This window comes from Rhinolophus sinicus, chromosome 3 (assembly GCF_057876585.1).
Source record: "Rhinolophus sinicus isolate RSI-liver-muscle chromosome 3, RSI-T2T, whole genome shotgun sequence".
Lineage (NCBI taxonomy): Eukaryota > Metazoa > Chordata > Mammalia > Chiroptera > Rhinolophidae > Rhinolophus > Rhinolophus sinicus.
The window spans coordinates 145355950-145378774 of NC_142503.1; the positions used below are offsets into that span (position 1 = coordinate 145355950).

General features: G+C 43.7%; 1 protein-coding gene across 1 annotated transcript in view; it reads right to left on the minus strand.

The window, feature by feature from the left end:
* Positions 1–5072: 5072 nt before the first annotated feature.
* TIPE3 (TNF alpha induced protein 8 like 3) overlaps positions 5073–22825 on the minus strand; it is a 43342-nt gene continuing 25589 nt past the window's right edge. The window contains exon 2 of the mRNA XM_019730650.3: positions 5073–6598. Coding sequence (XP_019586209.1) covers positions 6036–6598 — 563 coding nt within the window. The 3' untranslated portion in view covers positions 5073–6035. The remainder of the gene's footprint in view (positions 6599–22825) is intronic.

The following is a 22825-nucleotide window of genomic DNA, read 5'->3' on the forward strand; positions in this document are numbered from 1 at the left end:
ACAGTTTCAATATTGAGCAATTATTATGTGCGATATGTGGGGGGGGGGGGGGAAGAGTAACATATTGCTAGTAAGGTGTAAAGGGAGGGAGGTGATAGCTAAAGGGTACCAGATTTCTAAAATTGTGGTTATGGTTGCACAGATGTGTGGATACACCAGAATACACTGAATTGTACACTTTAAGTGGGTGAATTGTATGTTGTGTGAATTACATCTCAATAAAGCTGTTTATTTAAAAAAGTGAGTTCACAACATTGGGCTGCATGGTATAGACTATCTAAAGACACGTATTAGAGATGTTTCAATGAATGCTAATTGTATATATGAATAAGGATAGTGTGATTTCAGTGAGAGAATGTGTTCACCACACTGGGGTGCATAGAATACACTACGTAAAGACTTGTATTAAAAATGTTTCAAACAGTGGGGGGCAGATGTTCTGAGGACTCCATAAAATGTCCCATTTGTTGGGGGGGATGGCTTTATTAATTAAACACAATTCTGATAATTTCCTATATATGACTCAAATCAGTAATGACTTATTTATGACTTTGCCTATTACCCTGTTACCTCTACCGACATACATTACTGGAGATGGACACATTTTGATTTGAAATGTATGTCTCGGTAGAGGGTCAGTCCCGGCAGGAAAGGCCAGCAGGCCCCTGCTAAGCTGGGGACTGGCTGACTTCCTGGGGCCGCATCCTGCAGGTCACTGATTTTTATGGATTTTTACCTTGCATTTTCTGGCTTAAAGCCTTTCCCTTCTGAAATCACGATCTTAGATCTATGATCAAAAGTCCTGAAGGGGATCATTAAGGAGTCATTTCTGTCTATTTGGAAGCTATTGTTTAAATGATGTATAGCTTCCCTTCTAAGAAACCTGCGACAAAGAAATGCCCAAAGCTGCTCTCCTATGCTGCTAAGAACATGGAACTGTAGAACTGGAAGAATTCTTGAAGCTCTCGTGAAACACTCTGCTTGCACAAGGAGGCTGGGGAGACTGAGGCCCAAGAGATGAAGTGTAAGGAAATCACCAGGTACTGGGCGAGGTAAGATTAAGTCTCTTAACGCGTGGCTCGTTCCATCTTGTACACTTTCTGCTGCCTCTGAAAGCTGAAAACAAAACCCCAAATATCCCTCTCCCCTGTCTCCCCACACCCAACAGCCTATTTCTAAAATCAAGCCGAAGCTGTTTCTGAAACACAGAGCAAGACAGCCCATTCCATCACTGAGGAAATATGACCCTCTTGGCAGGGAAGCCGCTGCTCTGAGAGGTGGAAGGAACCCAGTCACCCCCATCACTCCTCGGGGACCAGCCCACAAGTTCTTCCTTCACCAGTGACAGAGGCTGAAAGAGTGCTCTCTCCCTCCTAACGTAACCTAATTGCTGCGTCCCTGCTAGCCTCCTCACTGGTTATGTGCCAAGCTCTGGCTCCTATCCAACCCCTCCTTGAGGCGGAGCCAACCCTGGGGCTCCCTTGTCCCAGGAACCGGTCCAGAAAGGCCTTAGCAGTCAGCAAGGAAGAGCTCTGTACCACGGCCTGGGGGGTCTGGCTGCCCAAGTTCCAGCTGCCTGGGTGGGCAGCCAGGGCACCTCCTCTGTAGAGACCTCCCCCAGCTCAGCAAAGAAAGGACTAGGAAGAGAAAGGTTAGTGTGACACTGAGCTGCTGCTGTGGGTGGGGTGTGAGAGCCCGCTTGCTCTGGCTGACCACTCCTGGGGCTGGAAGGAATGATGACGGCCACATTTTCGTATTAAATTCAGCCAAAGATTAACCTACTGGGATTAACACACTCTGGACGCCCAGGTCAGCAGGTGAAGCTGGAACTGGGACTGTGGGTGGGTGCTGGTGACTTCTCCACAAGGAGGCTTTGCAAGCTTTCTTCACTGTTCCTTTCCGTGGGAGCAACCGTGCCTGGTGTGTCCAGCAATGGCGTGTCTTGTACCTTTGAGATTTATTATGAGGATTGGCAGGACGGGATTGTCAATTCTTTGATTTATATGTGGTTGCTATACCTGGCCAGCTTTCCAAGGACAGGCTGGACGCATGGAGCCTACCTGTCTCTTCAGCAGGCCTCTGTTCCCCCAGACACAGGTTCACCCCTCAACCTTTGAGGCCCCACAAATGAGTCACCGTCAAAGGCAGGGTGACATTCATTCTCCATAAGTATACTGTCATATGTTGTAGCAACATTTCTCAAAATTGAGAACTCTCGGGTGCCCAACTGTGCCTGTGGACCCCTAAGGGATGCCCAGGCCTAGTTAGAGAAACACATTCAGTTAAAATCTTTCATTGTAGTTGATCAATCAGCATGAATGACATTGTAAACACAAAGAGAAACTCAGACCCTGAAGCCAGATGGCATTACCTGGCTATAAGGTAATCATCCCCACATGATTGCGAACGTACTGATGTTGATGTTGATTTTTTTTTTAAAGGATAAAACAAAAATCTAAAAACTCCTTTTAGAACTCATGGACTCTTCTCCCCTCAAGCTATCCCTCCCTCCCTCCCTCCTACCCCTGGAACTTTCAGGGATTCCTAGATGCCATTTTGAGGAATTAAGTTGTACAAGAGTCTTTCCTCCAGCAAGCAAGACCCCTTCTAAGGAAAGAGCAGGAGGTGGGCCTCGCCTGGGCTGTGGCCCCAAAGTAGGGTCAGACTAAACACGGGAAACCCACTGACCACACAGTTCTGAGTTGGGAGGGTCTTGGCGACCCTTTCCTTCAAGGCCATCTGATTCATGACTATTGTCAACATCCATCACTGGACAACCCCTGCTAATGCATTGTTTTGCAGCCAGCATTGACTGATCTAGAATTTTCCCTGATTTGGTTTTGCTCTTGACGTCTGGGACCATGTTGAATTTTTTTTTTTTCCCCCAGAGACCCAGAGATACTGGTGCAGAGGGTATGCAACCCTGATTTTGAGCTTTGTTTTTGTATAAATGGATACAGGAAGTTCATTGGAGCAGCCAGTGAATGTACTGATTTGCTTCTGAAAAATGTACAGATGGGGGAGATGGGAGTTTGGAGGAGATGCACAGATGGAGGAGTCTTTTCATTTTGATTTGTCACTGAGCAGAGACCTGGAGCTGCTGAGGGTGTCAAGACTCACAGATGCAAACACAGGGAGGAAGAGTGATCAAGACACACGGCCGTGGCAGGCACAGCCGGCAGGGAATGTGTGTCTGCGGGGTTCACACACAGGAAGGGCACGTAACTAGGGGCTGGGTGGGAGCTGTAGCACCAGTCCCTGAGTGTCCTGTGGGGACAGAGCTGAGCGCTCAGTGATGTTTCCAAGTGACAGACAAGCTGCTCCTGCCCGCCCTCCACCCCCATCCATAAAGAATGAGTCCTGTCTCTGCCGTGGGTTGACTGAGCCAGGCACTGCTTTCTGGTTTGTGTGTAGCTTGGTCAATCGAGTGATTTTGTACTATTGCTTGTTTTGAAACCAGTTTTCTTTCAGGTGCCACTTACATGTAGATATACTAACCTTGCTTTTGTGGGTTCTCATTGAAAATTTTGTACAGAGTCCTGTTTTTGAAAGCATCTGGTGGCCTCTGTCACATTTTGTCAGCCCAATCAGCTTTTCAGGGCCACTGAGTGACATGGTTAGTGTCCTGAGGACAAACCAATAACGAGATTCTTTGTTTGATCACTAGATTTCTATGGAAAGTATTTGAAATTTGTAAGCTTTTCAGGCGGTTGATGAAACTCAATAATCACTTGAATTTATATACAAATAGTATGTTTGAAATGTATACATGGGGTTGGCTTTGGCTATGTTTAGAGAAATTGGTGGGTTACTTTTGCCTGGATAGCCCATCTCTCCCTGATGACTGCTGATAAGCCTGATATACCCAGCTGGCTTTGTGTAGAGAGCTCCGGGGGAAGCCTCAGTGGGGAGGTCTAAGGCAGTGGATGTTTCAGTCCACAGTCTGCTGTTGGCACCTCCCGAGAGCTGCTGGTGGAAGCGCTGATCTCTGACCAGAATAAAGTGGACCCACTTCCTTGAGAGGCTCATAGGCTGTCAGAAGCTCAGCCCTCCTCTGCCATCAGAGCTGTGTGCTATGGGCTGCAGAGCGGGAGAACCTGCAGTCTTTGGGACTCCCCTCATGGTCTGGGGATCCCGCCTTCTTCCCTGCTGTGTCTCAGATGGACAGAAGACAGTTCCACCCATTCTTTTGGAGTCTGAGTTCTCTGGATAGGTCCACTCACTTCGTGAAAAAAGAACCAGCCCTCCAACTAGAAAGCAGTCCTTAGATGAATCCACCAAGGCAAGCATTGAGGACTTTGCATGTGAAAGTGCAGCTACTGCTGGGTGCTTGCTGCCTACTGGGCAGGTGAGAAGGGGAGCCTTCTGCCTGCAGCTTCCACCAGCACTGCCCAAATGACCGACGACCTCCCCAGACCAGATGTGCACAGGGCATCATTGTTTAGTCCTTGGGGCTATGAGGAGGCAGTAGGTCATGCTCCTCGAAAATGGAGAATGGGCTGACTTAACCACTCCCTATTCCCCCTGCAAATCCCTCCTTTGAACTAATTTTGAGTGCTCGTAGTGGAAGAACTGAACTGGATAGTCTGCACTGATGTTGCTATGGGAGCCACTTGAGGCTAAATGGCCAACGGATGTCAGTTCACACACTCCCACAAACCATCTCTTGATGCTTCTGCTAGAGAGAGACCATGGGGTGGGGTGAACCATGGGGCTGAGCTAACATGGTATTTTTACATTATCATCAGACATAAGAGAAGCATGGCAGGAGGGGAGGTGATGCAGGTGGAGCAAGTCTCATAATGTGGTGTCCTCCAGACAACATCATAAAGCAATAAATACATCGTCCTGATGCTTGTTAAGACTGTGATGAAAAGATGTGAGAAGCCACAGTGTGAAAGCGAGGCCATGAGACATTCAGAGAATGCAGTCACTGTGTCCCTGAGCTAGCTCCCCACAGATCAGGGGCACCGGTCCCAGTGGTTCCCCCGGGACTACCTCCCCTTACGGTTGAAGTGCAGAGCGCTTACTCTTCATTTTCTTCTTCCTTTCAATCCCATTATTCGTAAGACTCTGTCTAACTCAAATGAATTTTATTTTTGAGTCACAATTCCAAAACCTCTTTTTTGAAGGGTAGTTTCAATTTATTAATGAACCAGAGAACAGCACAAAATGACTATGAAAGGCCAAAAAGACAGATGGGGGTTCATTCTGCCCAACTCTCCCCTTGCGTGCTGGAATAAACCCTCCCGGTGCCTCACAGATAGATGAGGGAGGGCAGGTCCAGCAGGGGAGCACAGTCCTTCCCGGCTTCTGTGTGATGGGGGGATCTCTCTCCACCCACTGCTGCAGGATCATAAACCTGAACATCTAACATCTAAAAAACACAGCTCTTGAAAAACATTTTCCCAATTTTCAGCTATACTTTTTCACACCTTTAGATTCATTTTAAATTTGTTTGAAACAGCACATGTAGAGACAGATTGCAAACCCAGCCCATTCGAGACTATTGTTCTATTCTTTGTTGCTTAATAGTCTAGATCCAGGTTGATCCCTCTCACACTCCGAAAATAATAAGACACGACGTTAGGGTTTTCAAAAGCGTGAACACACATCGTTTCATTCGATCCTCACAGCAGCCCTGGAAGGCAGGCGTCATGGTTGCAGGATCCGGAGGGTGGATCATAATTGGTAGAGCTGGGAACCAGATCCCTGTCCTCCAACTCTCGGTCCAGGGCTTCTTTCACTCCACAAGACGAACTGAGCTCACCTTGATGACCAGGGCAGCCTTTCTGCGTAGAATAGATCAAATGTCCTTTGGGCTTGCAAACAAAGGTGATTTTTAAGTACAAGACCTCATCAGTGAGCTCGGGATAAACATACCTGAGCTGAACTTGGCATCAACATCAGAGGGACGAAAAGGACAGAACATGGGTGTCTTCGACAAGGGTTTCTTCCTGTTTTCTGAATTCTCACCCAGACCATATTGGGTTCTGTGACTTGAAGGCAGCAAAGTCCAGGAGGAGGGAAGACATTCAAAGGACTTTCTCATCTAGCAATTTATTGATTCCTTCACAAATCCTCTTGAGGTTGGGCCTACAGTTTCCATCCAGACTATAAAGGGTGGAGAGAAACTCCACATCAGCAAAGTGGTTGAAGACGTGGTTGATGCGCCCATGGGTCCTGGGCGTCAGGTGTCGCTGCACCAGTTCATGTACAAGGTCCTTGCACTCGTGTAAGAGCTTGGAGAGCACGTTCTTATCAAAGGTGTATTCCACCTCATAGAAGCTGACAATGGTCATGGCGGTTTGGTTCAGCTTCTTCCTGAACTTCTCCACAATAACAACCTCCTCCTGGTTGAACTGGTTGTTCCGGTAGAGGATCCCAATTTTGATTGCCACCTTGATTAAGTCTTTCATGATCTTGTGGGCTTCCTTCTTGTTTCGGGTGTGCTCTTTGGTGACTTTGTAGAGCTCGTCAAAGATCTCACTGCTGGTGTCATCAATTAACATGTTGGCCACGGTTTTGCTGGCTATTTTGCTCAGAATCTTCTTTTGGGCTTGAAGGGCAAGGTTCTTTGAACTAAAAACATCAGGACCTATGGTAAGGAAAGAAATAACAGTTATGAAAATATGAGAACCATTTATTATGTTTCTACAAGTGAAACATACTAATTTGAACTTATGTTCTTAGAGCAAAAACTCAAGCCTTTATAGCCCACAAGTCCCTAACTAGACCCCACCCATGCCTGATTGCCCCACTGTCCACTCCACATGACATGCTGTTTACCCTCTTGCACCTTCTAAATTGCACTCTTCCCTTTCTGGAGAGGTCTCCTCTTGTCCAGGCCAAATCTTGCCCTTTAGATCTACTTCATGCATACAGTCTTCCAGACTCTATTAGATCATGGAGAACTCCCTACAATGGCTATTGCACTGGAAACCGTTCAGTTTTGCAAATTATACAGGAGGAAATTATTGCTTAAGGACAGGAATGTTGCACCCACCACTGCCAATCCTGTTCCCAAGGCAGATGTGGGTGGTTGGCCATGCTACTCTTTTTCCGACTCAGTCTCAAAATCCATACTTTACTGAGTCTAAGAGGTATTTTTTTTTCACATTTGATATCTTGGAAATTGGGATGTGTCTTGTGGTCACTGTTCCCAGGTGGCAGTTGTGCTGTGGTTGTCATTACCTGTATGCACATCAGTTTACACAATAGGAGCCAGAGATTGGGGAGAAAAGTAGAGACCACTCTTGTAAGAAATGTTGCCTCTCCAGTGCTCCTGGCATCGAGAACTGCACTGTGTGGGAAACAAGTCATCGACAACTCCAAGTCAAAAGTGTTTTCGATGGTAGCACCCTGAGTGTGAAGAAGCTTAGGAAAAGCACAACCAATTTATTTCCCTGTTATTTTCCACTTTACGAATGAACGAGAGCAATATATGTTTAAAGAAAAATAACACTATGTCTACATAAGGCTAAAAAGGATCTTTCAATAAATAAAAATTCTAAGTAATAAGAAAGTAATCATTCACAATTTAATTGGCAGCATCTTTTGTCTTAAGAGCACATAAAGCAGAATCTTACAATTAATGGTGTTTTAGATTTGATGAAATAACACCAGGAAATCACCAATTAGGTGGAGCTATCATTTAAAAAGAAACCCACTGCCATCCTTGCTTATACAGATTATTATTATCTTCCCAAGAAGATTCAGGTTGCCTGAGGACAGAGACAGTGTCCCACAGCACCTAGCTCAGTTCTGGGCACAGGTGGGATGGTGTCTGTTAAGTAAAATACCAGGGAAATACTGCAGAAGAATAAGAAAGTAGTAAAATACAGAGCAAACTTATACTAAGAAACAAAACAATTTTCCTTTGAGCACTGAGGGCCCTCGAGGATCCCTAGAGCTTTTATACAGTGCTTCGTAGCCACATAGAAGTGACAGATGTGACAGGCAGTGTGGACAGCCAGCCAGCCTTACATGCCAGCTTCTGCAATCGTCTGGCCCCTCCCCATCTCATATTCTACCCCTCTCTCCACCCTGGACTCATTCCCTCAGTGGACAGTGATTAATCACTCAGGTCTGGCAGACACAGACTCAATAAACACTGAAACACAATTTAGACACAGACCCCGGTGCTTCCTCCACCCACATGCCCCCTCACGGACTGGCCCAGCCTCGCTCCCTCAGCCCTAGGTTCTTCCAGGACAGCTGCTTCAGCTCTTCAGGCCTCTTTCAGCTGCAGGCCCCAGTGGCACGGCCTGAAGAGGGGTCGCTGCAGGGGTATCAGCTGAACTAAAGTAGTGAGTACTGTGGGCCTCCCACAGCCCCAAGAAGCTCTCTCCTTAAAGTTTGAGACCATTGTATCTTCAAGCAACTCCATAGCCAAGTGACTCCGAAGTGGCCAAGAGTTGCTTCGCTGCAAAGGGAATAATAAATGGTATCTCTTGACTCTTCTTTACCATGAGAAAGTCCAACATCCTGATTTATGCTCTTTCGGAGTTTGAGACAAATAATATTCCTGCCTAGTCTGATCATACACCATGGTCACCAGAACCTTTGTGTGGATAACCTTTGTTCCAGAAACACCACATTCGTCCTCCAAAGACAAATATTTACAAGCATTAAGGACGTGCAAAAGACTGTTGTATGCTTTGAAGTCAATTCCACAGGAGAAGCTTAAAGACTTCTGGGTAATGGCCCTGTCACTGAAGTAAGCGAATGCCTCCTCAGGTGATTCTTCTGATGGGAACAATGGGAGCTAGATAGATCCGTTCTGGAATATCAAAAAATGAGTCACATCTTTGTAGAAACAGTTCCTAAAAATTGCCTGAGAATAAGGTATTTTAAGAGACTCTCTGGAAATGTAGCAAACATGCATTTACGCAGAAGCAATGACTCAATTAAATATGTGTCCACTAGAATGTAAGCTCTGTGGGAGCAGGGACTTGTGTCCAAGCCCAACTGTTGGCCCAGAGCCTAGTGCATTAGTGGCACATGGAAGCTAGTGACTAAATGAAGGGAGCGCTGGCTCTGTGCCAGGCACTTCATGGTTTTAACCCTTAGAGTTGGGTGAAGCTGGCATTTTTATCAAGGCTTCCCTGCCATCCGAATTCCAAACCCTGCTCTTTTCACCATCAGCATTCCCAACAATTTTCTCTAGAACTGTGGCTGTCACACATTTTAGTCATATGTCCCCATAAGAATTTTTCAAAATTCTTATGGCATATTTTTTAAGTTGACAGCAAGTATTTTTCATTGTATGGTTAATTAGTTATAATTTCTAGATGTTATAAAGATTGATGTTTTAAAATTAACCTTTCAAATTATTCTTTTAAATATGTCCATTGTAACATACATACCACAGTAATAAAACACCCATTATTGTCTGTTTAAAAATGCTCCTCATGTGCCATTTTTGGGCCAAAGTCCCCTTTGTCTCTGGTTTCTCTGTAGTTATTGAACATTTACTATTTGTTCAACTCTGTATGAAATGCTATAGGGAACATTACCCCCAAAGTATTTATTTGGGTCCTACTCTGAATATGGTCCTACAGAGAGGCAAGATATAGACAAATGAAACAAAATACAGAAACACATGAAATAGCCCAAATTGGCATCAGTGAGAACAACTGGGGGAAGCTCTGTGGACTCTGCAGGTGGACTTGAAGGTGGATGGATGGGGCTGGCTACAATGTTAGGAAGTGGTTTATAAGGGCATAGAAACAGGCCAGCAATTTTCCCCAAATCGTAATGCCTGGGGTGGTTCCCCCAGCATCTCTCTTGCAGAAACATGTTATTTACCTACAAAGGGACTAGGGTACAAGTTCTTTGGTGAGGGCTCAGGAGGGTCACAGGGATAGCATCTCTGAAGCCTTAAAGATCAAGAGTCATCATCAAAATCATAAGGAAATCTTTAAGAAAACACAACACACAACAACAAGCAAGCACATTCCCACACTCTACCCCAGGCTGTCAGTATTAAAAATCTTAAGGAGTCGGTCCAGTAATCACAAGCTCCCTAAGTGATTCTGACACGCTGAACGTAGGACCCACTGATCACAACATGCCCAGTGTGTGTCCTATAGAATACTCGCCCTGTTAGATGCTCCTGGAGAAAAAGATTCTGTGGTCACTTAAATGAGTTTGTAGATGAGTATATATTGTGACTGGCTTTTCATGATTTGCCATACCAGGTAGCTTATTAAAGGCCTTGAGAAGTTTTGTTAATAACGGTATCTGTGGAGTTTTGTTTAACCTACTACTTCTCAAATTTACTGGACTATAGGAATATATATATTTATACATACACACACACAAGTATATATTTATACACAAATATGTATATCCCTGCACCACCCTGTGGTATACATTATGGGAAATGCAAGGGAAACACAGAGAAATAATATCAAGACACCACTCTGGTCAACTTTAACAACTCCCAGGGATCTGTGGGGGAGGGGTGGGGGAAACACTACTATTTCCAACATACATGTACGATTTCAGGGAGAGCGTGTGTGCTGAGGGAGAGCGTGTGTGCTGAGGGAGAGCTGGGTGGGGCAGGCCTATTCAGAAGACGTTGTGCAAACGGAAACCTTGGGCTTGTTTCCTTTCATCCAGCCTTCTGCAGAGGAACCACGTTGGAGACCACCGCCAGGGAGGAATACTGCAGGCAGAGAGGAAGAGCATGAGCTCTGGCAGCCAAGGTCAGGAGTGCACTTGGGGTAGCTGGGGAAATAGGAGTAACTAGTGGGCACAGGTTTGTTTTGTGCAAACAACACGAGATCTAGAATAGGTCTTGGCAAAAATCGTTCTCTTATTCCTGTGTACAAGGATTAAGAAGGCTCTTTCAACCAGAGATGATTCTTTTCACCATGTTAGAACAAAAGTTTCCATTCCCCAACCATGAAAAGTAATGGATTGTTTACAATACCTCTGAGAATGGAGCTTAAAAATGTGATATGCAGCTATTGTATATCTCACTTGACTCGCACAATGAGACAAGATTGAGGAAGCTACAAAATTCATCCTCAGAGAAAAAAACCCCCCAAAAAACGAAAAACAGGAAAACGGGCTTCCTTCAAGCAAGACTGATAGAGGGGCTCAAGTGAAAGAATTACAAAGTCAGTGCTCTGAGGATAAGCACCCTCACATTTACAGGGAAAGGAAAAGTACCAGAACTATGTTGGGAGAATGGCAGGACAGCCGTAGTGAACTCGTTTGGCGAGAGAAAGCAAAAAATATTTTAAGTGGGCCCTTCACTCCATGGGAGAGTGTTGGGGCCAGTCTGAGTTGATGTTTCTATACATGGTGTTCAGCACTAGTAAAAATGATGCTTTCACGTTTCTAGAAAACACTAAGCGCTCCCAGGTGGTGAAATGCCACGCTGGTGGTGCTAAACAGCAGGAATCTCTTACCACGCTGGGCAAGTGGGTAGAAAAGAGGCAGATGAACTTCAGCGCGGTAAGAGCAAGGTGATACATTCAGGCAAACAAAGTACGTGATGGTTATGGACGATGACGGGCTCTGCGCTGTCAGCTACAACCCAGGAAGAGCTCTGAGCAGCAACCGAGGATGGATCACAGTAGAGAGGGCTGGGGGGACAGACTCAACTCTTTTCTCCTTACCCACAGGACTTGGGGTACCTCTGGTTAAGGTGGGAAACACTTGTATATGAGTATGGAGAGCTGTGTCACAATGATAAAATTGGAAATTATGTGGAATAGGCTGCACTCGCACAGCAGCACATCAGTCTGGTGAACAGCCTAAGACCACAAGGAAGAGAGGCAGCTAAAAGTGTTCAGCAGAAGTTTGGAGTGGAGATAGTACCCAGAGAAGAACAATCTGTGGCACTTAATAAGCATCATTCATCAAAGCAGGAGAATCAGAGTACAAAGGAAGTGCGAGGGGAGACCTGAGGGTATGAGCAAGGGTAAGACAGAGGGTATAAGCAGAGGGGGAGTTGTGATAGTCCAAGTTTCTGGCACTCAATCACTTACACTTATCTCTTGGAAGAAAAGTTCAAGCAAGCCTCCTTGAGATGGAACAGCCTCGCAAACTACTTTTTGAACTTTCATGAGCACTTAGCCTTCTGCTCACCTGCACATGTACCCAGAGAAGCTGGTGCTCCATCCTTCACTACTGATAAGGGACCAGGTGCCAGAGGGGAGACTGACACCCTTCCTGCTTCCTTGTCTGTTCTCTAGGTGAATGATGAGGAAGGGGGGTGGGGGAGGGCTGTGGGGTAATGTGGTCTGCAGAATGGGATATCCTTGACAATGATAAAACACCTTCTGGAGAAGAAATTGCCTCTGCTTTGGTTTTTGGTTGAACCTATGTAGCTGTGGGGACAAATATTAAGGAAACTTAAGTAGTGTTTTGAAATGCAAATCTAATACAATTATGGTTTCCAGAAAGACTAATTGAGTTGTCACAACTCCTTTGGAGTCAAACTGAAAAACATTTTCTTGTATAAAACTGCAGTTTGTATGCTGCTGGAATAGGAAAGAAAAAACACAGCTCTGGTAGAGGCACAAAGAAATGAAATCATCACGCGATGGTGGGCCTTTGACTTAGGGACATGCCAAACCCTTGATCCTCCCCTCCCCCCAAAGCTCATAAAAAATGCCTTTTGTTGATCTAATCCATTTCACGCTTGAATGAGATGGCAGTTTTGAAGCTTAAGAAAGGTATTTTGGAATACTTTAAAAGGCATCACAGTAAAATTTAGATGGCCTGGGAGGATTAGGAAATGGATTTTTCTGACTGAGCATTAATCCAGCATATCCTTGAGTCCTTCTTAGGTCTGACCCTTCCCCTATCTTCCAAGAGAGCCACCTGCTTTGAAAACATATCCCTTGGCTCCCCGTTGCTCCTGAGAAGACCTGAGGTCCCCAAATTTGCACCACTTGTGATTAGAAGCAGGCAGCTTTTAGGTCCTATGGGTAGGGTCACCATGACCTGGAGGGTAGCAGCCTCCATCACGAACCACTGACCGGTGTGCAAAGTGAACATATTAGAACCTCTATTTCTCTTTCCTTGTTTTGAGATAAATTAAGCTTTACTAATTAACATACAGAATGACCCTAGGACCCACTGGTGTGTGGTGTTCTGAGGGCAGAGGGGAAAGCGAGCCACCTGGGGAGGGCAGGTTATTTAGCGTATTCCTCACTTGTTTGTTCCCTTGCAGCAGTTTTGATTTATCTCAGCCTAAGTTTATGTGTGCTTGGTTAAACGGACTCACGGACTATATTATTTAGTTCTAACTAAACTCACCCTCACAAAACGCACTAGTGATTTCAAAAGATTCCTGCAAGAAACACCACTGAGGACTGAAGACAATACGCTAATCCTGCCAGCACAAGGGAACAGCAAGAAAATGGCAGAGCTGATGTGGATCCTCCTTATCGAACCAGCTTTTCTGCAGCCCAATTATAAAGTAAAAGGAATGATCTAATCTGATCGGACAAGAAATGGGCCGTAAAAATTTCAAAAATTCTCATAAGATGATTTGAAATATGGACTTCAGTTACTTGTCTTGAGATATTCCCTGAGGCAGTAGGAAGCCATGGCAATTAGCAAGAGAGGTGAACGCACTGTGATTCTGATCCTGGCTTATCCTACGGGTGATGGGGAGAGGCAGTACAGCACAGCATGGATGCTGGGTGCTTCTCCTAGCTTGGAAGACAGGTGGTGGGAGGGTGGGCATTACGGCACCACCCACTGAAACAGGCATCTGGGAGCATGGGGCAAGATGATTCAGTCCTGAGCATGTTGAGTTCGAGGGGCGCGGGCATCGGGGTGACACGCGCTTGTGCAGTAGGGTACCTCGACTCAGCCTGTCCTGCTCTGAGCTTTCCATTTTCCCATCCAAACCGTGTCCCTTTCCATCAAGCAAGACATGGTGAAAAAACCCATCTTCCCTAAATAATTAGCCCATGAGTGAGGGATACACAGGTTCTTCCTTTAAAATGCAAATACCTATTTTGCTGGTGAAAGTGCAGTCTCTAGTCACAGCTTGCTGGGTTTCACTGTAGTCAGAGGCACAGTGTACCCTTCCTAGGCATTCTCTCTCCCCTGTGTGGTGACCACCAAACCGCCCCTCCTCCCCCACCAAGAGAATGGATTTTTAAAAATGAGGATAGGAAGTGATAGACACACTTAGATATTGTAGGATTGGGGTGGAGGATGGAAGGAGAAAACTAAATGGCCAGAGAAAACCAAAAGCAGAGGAGGGGGTGTTGCATTAGCCCGTCTTCACCCCCTTTGCCATGTGGCCAGCCGACCTGCCTCCAGCTCCGGCTTGGATAACCCTTAAATCTTGCCTTTGGCTCAGGCCTGGGTGCAGGCACAGAGTTTTGGCTTTGCCCTTGGTGGCTGCTCAGTCCTAGAGATTCATCATTCCTCCAGTGATCAGAAATGAGGATTTGAGTGTTTTGGGGGCACCAGGCATGATGGTATTTCCTAGCTCGATTGGAGGTTTTAGGATGCTGAGCAAGGACATACGAAAGCCGTGGTAGTGAAACGGGTGCTTCTTATAGGAAAGCAGGTTCAGATCATTGCAATACCTTGCACTGGATTGATTCCACTTTAAAATAGCATTTGATCATCTTCAAGATGAAGACCAAGTTTTTTTCATTTCAAAAAAATTCCTGGGCCTTGAAATATCTTATTGTTTCAGGTGAAGTGAAGAAATATTAGCAAGGTCATCTGTAAGACCTTCCAGCTCATTATCTCATCTTAGTGCTCCCCACCCCCGCAATCCATCCATCCAGCCAGCCATAGGCATTGAGGAATCTGTAACTCAGTCAATAATAATCACATCAGAGATGACGATAACCACCCAGCACAGACTGTGTACCCAAGGGAGTGTATGCCATGTATTTGATCCTCACAAGAGTTCTGCAAGAGAGAGAGAGTCCTACTTTATAGATGAGCAAACTGAGGCACAACAGATTTAAAGAATTTACTCAAAGCTAGGAATGAGGCTAGTAAGTAGCAGAGCTGTAGTTCAAATCAACTCCAGACAAAGCCTGCAATCTTTGCCTTCCTGCATCTGCTTTCAGATAATTATCCTTGGCTCCCTAATGACTGTGATTTCTCACTTATTTGAGACATTAAATAGGCCTCAATTTAATTCTAACAAGGAGATTTACATTTCATCTTTAAAAAAACAAAAAACAAAAAAGGCCCCTCTTATGTAACAGAACAATACCACATATTCATCAAAACTTGAAGATACATGCAGCTTCCATTTTCAGAGAAAATTCTACATATTTCAACAGTTACATACTGATTTTGTTTTTCATATTGATTTTACAGCCAGCTCTGAAAAGTGAATGAGTGATAATTTTACTTATCAGAGCTAACTGTGAAGTCACCGGGGGGTGAATCATCTCCAACTCAACAGGTTAATTTTGGAGATCTGAGAAATATTTTTGTCTCACTGCAGTAGAAGAGCAACCATCACTAAAAACAACATCTACTTTACATAATTTTTTCAAACAAAGCAAGTTTATCCCCTCCTTCACTCTCTTACACCTAACAAATAACTACTGTCTCTCTGACTGTTAGGTCACTTTCAAGCATAATAGTGACTTATGTTGTGCTTATGAACAGTAACATCCTTGCAGCAACTCTGAGTAGGCACTAAAAGCATCACCATCACCATCATCACCACCATGACCACCACGACCATCACCATCATCACCGGCATTATCATCGTCAGCAACAGGAGCAGCAGCAGCATTTTACGTCCAAGGAAACCACAGCAAAGAGAGAGTAAGTAGCTTGGTTAAAGCTACCATTTCAGAGGGGCAGGGCTGGATTCAGACCCAGGCAGGCTGCCCCCGAGTCCTGTGCTTCAATCCGCCACACTAAACTGCCATTCATGAGGTGACAAACATCAATTTAGTTAAAATGTGTTTTGAGTTATTGTCCACTTTAAGATGGAGATTGAGCAGCTTTTTCTCGTCAGAAAATTTTTTTTTTAAACCATGACACATTTCAAATATACAGACAAAACAGAAGATGACATAACAAACTCTGCTTGTGTGCCACCACCCAGATAGAATGAATCTAAGTGTTTTGTCCTCAGAGACAGAGTGAGGTAAAGCCCTCTTCGTTTTCAACGCCCTCTCTTTTCCTTTCACCTCCCCAGATCTAATTGTACTTCAGAAGTTGATGCGTCTTTGTCTCATGCATTTTTTATACTTTTGCCTCATGAGTATGCATGCATAGACATTAGAATGCTCAGAGTGTTTTTAAACTTCAGATAAAGGTGTCATACTACAGATTCTTCTTCTGCAACTCATCATTCAACATCATGCTTTCAAGATTTATCTGAGTCATTTAATCGCTTATATGAATGTACTATATATCCATGTTTCCTGTTGGTGGACATTTAAGTTCTTTACACTTTCTGCCAGCAAAAGAGTCCACAGACATAGCTCTTTGTGCACACACACAACACAACAGTCTCCTGAGTTCTGTGCCTAGAGAGTGACTGTCAGGTCCGGTACCAGAGAGTCTGCCAATTACTTTCCCATGAGATTGCACTAATTTTCACTCCCAGCAGGAGTGTATGAGATCCTGTGGTTCCATTTCCTCATCAACACTTCAAATAGTCCACCTTTAAATTTTTTGCCAATCTGATAGGTACAAAACGGTATCTTGTTTTAATATATATTTCTTGGATTGCTAGTGAGAATCAATATATTTTTGTGTATATACTGAACATTCAGGTCTGTCATCTGTGAATTCCTTATTCATATAATTTACTCATTTTTTCCCCTTCCCAATTCAACTGTATGTCTTTTTTTCTGGCTAATTTGTAGGAGATTTTAACATATTACGAATTCTAATCATCTGTTGATCACATAAGCTGCAACCATCTCCAACGAGTCTGCAGTATTTTTTAACTTTATATATGATGTCTTTAGTCATACAGAAATTAAATTTTTTTTTTTAATCTGCTGGTTTTGCTTTTTTTTTTTGAGTAGTTTTTTTGTTTGTTTGTTTGTTTTTTTAACAGGACTTTATTGGGAACAGTGTGTACTTTCAGGCCTTTTTTTCCAAGTCAAGTTGTTGTCCTTTCAGGCTTAGTTGTGGAGGGTGCAGCTCAGCTCCAGGTCCAGTTGCCGTTTTCTAGTTGCAGGGGGTATAGCCCACCATCCCTTGCGGGAGCTGAACCGGCAACTTTGTGCTTGAGAGGACACATTCCAACCAACTGAACCACCCGGGAGCTCAGCGGCAGCTCAGCTCAAAGTGCCGTGTTCAATCTTAGTTGCAGGGGACGGAGCCCACCATCCCTTGCAGGACTCAAATAATTGAACTGGCAATCTTGTGGTTGAGTCCACTGGCCCATGTGGGAATCGAACCAGCAGCCTTTGGAGTTAGGAGCATGGAGCTCTAACCGCCTGAGCCACCGGGCCGGCCCGCTTTTTTTTTTGAAAAGATTTTATTGGGGAAGGAGAACAGGACTTTATTGGGGAACAGTGTGTACTTCCAGGACTTTTTCCAAGTCAAGTTGTTGTCCTTTCAATCTCAGTTGTGGAGGGCGCAGCTCAGCTCCAGGTCCAGTTGCCGTTGTTAGTTGTAGGGGGTGCAGCCCATCATCCCTTGTGGAAGTTGAACTGGCAACCTTGTGGTTGAGAGCCCACTGGCCCATGTGAATTCGAACTGGCAGCCTTGGGTGTTAGGAGCACGGAGCTCCAACCGCTTGAGCCACAGGACTGGCCCCAGAAATCAAAAGTTTTAACAGTGAAATTTATCAATATTTCCTTATAGTTCATGAGTTTTGTATCTCATTAAAAAAAATCTTTTCCTGCAATGTGTTGATAAGTGAGTCTCATATTTTCCAAAAGTTTTAAGGTTTGTTGTCATGCAGGGTGTCATGCAGGGTCTCAGTTCCCACTCCCCACATAAGAACGCAGGATGTGGCTAGGCCAAAAAGGAACACCCACGGAGCCATAGATAGGGGAGTCATACCACTATATAGTCTCCCTGGAGGCTGGATTCACACAACGTACGACCTGCTGTCTGCTTTTCTGCCTGCCAACCGATCCCTTGCTAGCTGCAATCCGCTCTTGCTAGCTCAGTCACCATCTTCTTGCTAGCCCCCATTTGCTGCTAGCGTAGCCACAGCAGTTATATTAGTGGCCAATGGCTCACTGGTTACAGCTGAAAGCCAACTAGCCACAGCTGATGGCCATCCAAGCACAGTTGATGGCCATTTACTTCCTGAGTGAGCACCTTTCCACTTGAGGCCGAGAGCCTGGAAACTGCATTCCTTGCTCTGTCCCTACATTTGCATTTCACATTTAGGTATTTAATCCATCCAGAATTTATTTGTGCATATTGTGTGAGATATCTTTCCCTCTCTCAATTTATTCAATTTATTGAATAGTTCATCCTTCTGCTACTTATCTATTAGGCCACCTTTTTCTTATCAAGTTTCCATACTGCATAGGTTTGTTTTTTTACTCTGTTCCATTGATCAATTTGTCTATTTCAGTACCAATTCCACACTGTCTTAATTACTATAAAAATTACTATAACTCACAATAAGTCTTGGTAGGCCATAGGGAAGCACCCCCCCCCCCAACATTTTATTCTTCTTAGAAATTCTTTATTCTTGTCTTTACTTTTCCATATGAATTTTAAGATCATTTGACCAAATGCCATGAATACCTTATATTAATCTGAGGTAAACTGGTATCTTTATATCAAGCTTCCCATCCATTAACATGATGTATTACTCTATTTAATCAGATCTTCTTCTGTGTTATTCAATAATGTTTTATAGTTATCTCCATAAAGGTCTTGCATATCTTTCATTAGATTCACTTCTAGGTACCATATAGTTTTGGTTGCTACTATAAGTGTAATTTTTTTTCTATTACAGTTTATACATGGTTATTAATGATATATAGGAACCCAACTGATTCTTGTGTATTTATCTCCAATTGAGATTCTTCTGAGTTCTGTTATTAGTTCTAATAGATTTATGTAGCATCTCTTGGACTTTTTTTTATGTGGACAGCTACATTGCCTGTACAAAATGATTCTTTTCTTCTACCTCCTATTTCTTTATCTTGCCTTATTGCACTGGTGGGAACTTCCAGTACAATGTTGACTAGTAAGGGTGCTATTCGGTTTCCTTGTCTTGTTCCTGACTTTAACAGAATTGTCTCTAAAATTTCCCCACCACATATGGTGTCTGCTGTGGGCTTTTGATGGATACCACGTATCAAAATAAGGAATCTTTCTTCTTTTCCTATTTTGCTAAGGCTTTGCTTGAGGGTAGAAATGTATATCTAATTTTATCAAACACTTTCTTTGTACCCATTGAGATGATCATATGGTTTATCCCTTTTAATATGTGAATTTAACCAATTATTAAATGACCCTTTGATTTATTTTAAAAAAAAATATAGCTAACAGATACAATATTATATTTGTTTCAGGGGTGCACCATAGTTATTCAACATTTATATACTTAAAGAAGAGATCACCATGATAAGTCCAGCAACCCTTTGACACTACAAATATCAAAATATTGTTGACTATATTGCCTATGCTATATATTACATCCCCATGAATTATTTATCTTATACCTAGAAATTTGGACGTCTTATTTACTTTCACCTTTTCCCTCTTTTTCAAATTTTCAATTACAGTTGACGTTCAATATTATTTTATATTAATTTCAGGTGTACAGCATAGTGGTTAGACATATAAATAATTTAAGAAGTGATCCCCTGACTAATCTAGTACCTACCTGGCACTATAAATAGTTATTACCATATCATTGACTATATTCCCTATGCTTTATTTACATCCCCATGACTATATTGTAACTACCAATTTATACTTTTTAATCACTTCACCCTTTTCACCTTGTCCTGAATCCCCTCCCATCTATCACCCCAACAAATCTAGTACCAATATGACACCATACATACTTATTACGATATGATTGACTATATTCCTTATGCTATACCCTACATCCTCAAAACTACTTTGTAACAACAAATTTGTACTTCTTAATCCCTTCCCCTTTTCTCATCCACATCCCCAAACCCCTCCCATCTGGCAACCATCAAAATGTTTTCTGTATCTATGAATTTGTTTCTGTTTTGTTTATTTTTTTCTTTAGATTCCACATATAAGCAAAATCACATTGCGTCTGTCTTTCTCTGCCTGACATTCCACTCAGCATAATATACTCCAGGTCCATCCATGCTACCACAGAGGGTAAGAACCCATTCCCTTCCATGGCTGAGCAATATTTCATTGTATATATGTACCACCTACTCTTTATCCACTCTTCCATCTACAGACATCCAAGCTGCCTCCACATCTTGGCCATTGTAAGCAATGCTGCAATGAATATATGGATGCACACATCTCCTCAAAGTACTGTTTTGAGCTTCTTCAGATAAATACCCTGAAGTGGGATTACTGAGTCCTTCATTGTGTCTTCTTATAGCCTTTGTTTTAAGTTTATTTTGTCTGGTATAAGTACTGCTACCCCAGCTTTTTTTATCTTACTCATTTCCATTTTCATGAAATATCTTTTTCCATCCCTTTACTTTCTGTCTGTGTGTGTCTTTCAATCTGAAATGAGTCTCTTGTAGGCAGCGTATGTAAGGGTTTTGTTTTCTTATCCATTCAGTCCTCCTATGTCTTTTGATTGGAGCATTTAATCCACTTACATTGGAAGTAATTTTTGATAGCTCTGTAGCTATTGCCATTTTATTATTCATAATTTTGATTTTTTTCCTGTCTTAAATAAGTCCCTCTAAGATTTCTTGTAATACTGATTTGGTGGTGATGAATTACTTTAGCTTTTTCTTGCCTGGGAAACTCTTTACCTCTCCTTTGATTTTAAATGATAGCCTTGAAGGTAGGGTAGCCTTGGTTGTACGTCTTTGCTTTTAATCACACTGAATATTTCATGCCAATCTTTTCTGTCCTGCAAAATTTCTGTTCAGAAATCAGCTGACAACCTTATCGGAACTCCCTTATAAGTTACTAGTTGCCTTTCTCTTGCTGCTTTTAGGGTTCTCTCTTTGTCTTTAATCTTTGCTATTTTAATTATAATGTGTCTAGGTGTGGGCCTGTTTGGGTTCATCCTGTTTGGAACTCTCTGCACTTACTGGACTTGTATGTCTATTTCTTTTGCCAGATTAAGACAGTTTTCCATCATTATTTCTTCAAATAGAGTCTCAATCCCTTGCTTTCGCTCTTCTCCATGTGGTACCCCTATGGTGCAAATGTTGGTATGCTTGATGTTGTCCCAGAGGCCCTTTAACTATCCTCATTTTTTAAAATTATTTTTTCCTTTTGCTGTTCCAATGGGGTGTTTTCTGCCACCTTGTCTTCCAAATAACTGATTTGATCCTCTGCTTCATCTAGTCTGCTGGTGAGTCTTTCTAGTGCATTCTTCATTCCAGTTACTGTGTTCTTCACTTCTGACTGGTTCTTTTTTATGTTTCTATGTTCTTTTTTATGCTTGCTATCTCCTTGTTGAATTTCTCACCAAGTTCCTTATAACCATTGTTTTGAACTATCTCTTGTAGGTTGCTTGCCTCCATTTTGTTTAGTTCTTTTTCTGGAGTTTTCTTCTGTTCTTTCATTTGGGAGGCATTTCTTTGTTTCCTCATTTTGGCTGCCTCTCTGGGTTTATTTCTATGTGTTAGGTAGATCTTTTATGTCTCCCAGTGTTGGCCGGTTAGCCTTAGGTAGTAGGTTCTGTGTGGGACCTTGGTCCAGTCTCCATGGTCACCTGCTCCAGGTGCCCCGGGGGTGTCCCTTGTGTGGGTTGTGTGTGTCTTCCTGTTATAGTTGAGCCTTGGTTGCTATTGGCATGTCAGTGGGTGGGACTGACCTTCAGGCTGATTGGCTGTGGGGTTTGGACATGTTCACAGCTTATGGGCTGCTGTGCAGGGGGCTTACCCTACTGAGTGGGATTCACCCTAGTGGGCTCTAGTGCCTATTAAGTCTGCCTTTTGCATACGCTGCTTGTGGGACTAATGGGCAGTGTTCTGCTGTGGTCTGAGCCAACCTCAGACTACAAGTATGTTGCTTCTGGGGCCTCTTGAGAGGGACTCTGGTGCAGGCCCAAGTCACCCACTGCATGTGACCAGGTGGGAGCTAATTGCTTTGAGCTATAAAGCAATTCATAGTTGTTCACTGCCTGTGCCACACCTGGAGGCGCATGGGAGAGGCCACACTGAGAACCAGGGACATCTGCCACCAATATTGGGTAGCTCCGCAAAAAGCCAGGACACCATGTGGCCTGCTGCCACCTGCCAGCTCCCTTAAGGTTCAGCTGCTGATAGAGCCTTGTGCAGTATGCAAGTTGGGTAAGGCAGGGTGTGGGGACAGAGCCAGGAGTGCAGTTTCCAGGCTCTCAGCCTCACGTGGAAAGGTGCTGGCTCAGGTAGTAAATGGCCATCAACTGTGATTGGATGGCCATCAGCTGTGGCTAATTGGCTGTCAGCTGTAACCAGTGAGACATTGGCCACTAATATAACTGCTGTGGCTATGCTAGCAGCAAATGGGGGCTAGCAAGAAGATGGTGGCTGAGTTAGCAAGAGCAGATTGCAGAGAGGTGGATGCCGCCAGCAAGAATATAGTGGTATGACTCCCCCATCTATGGCTCCGTGGGTGTTCCTTTTTGGCTTCACCATATCCTGCGTTCTTATGTGGGGAGTGGGACCAGAGACTCTCCATGACTCCCTGCATGACATAGGGTCTCAGATGGGAAGAGTTGTGGTCACCAGATTAATGTATATTCTAGTTTGGTGCCAGT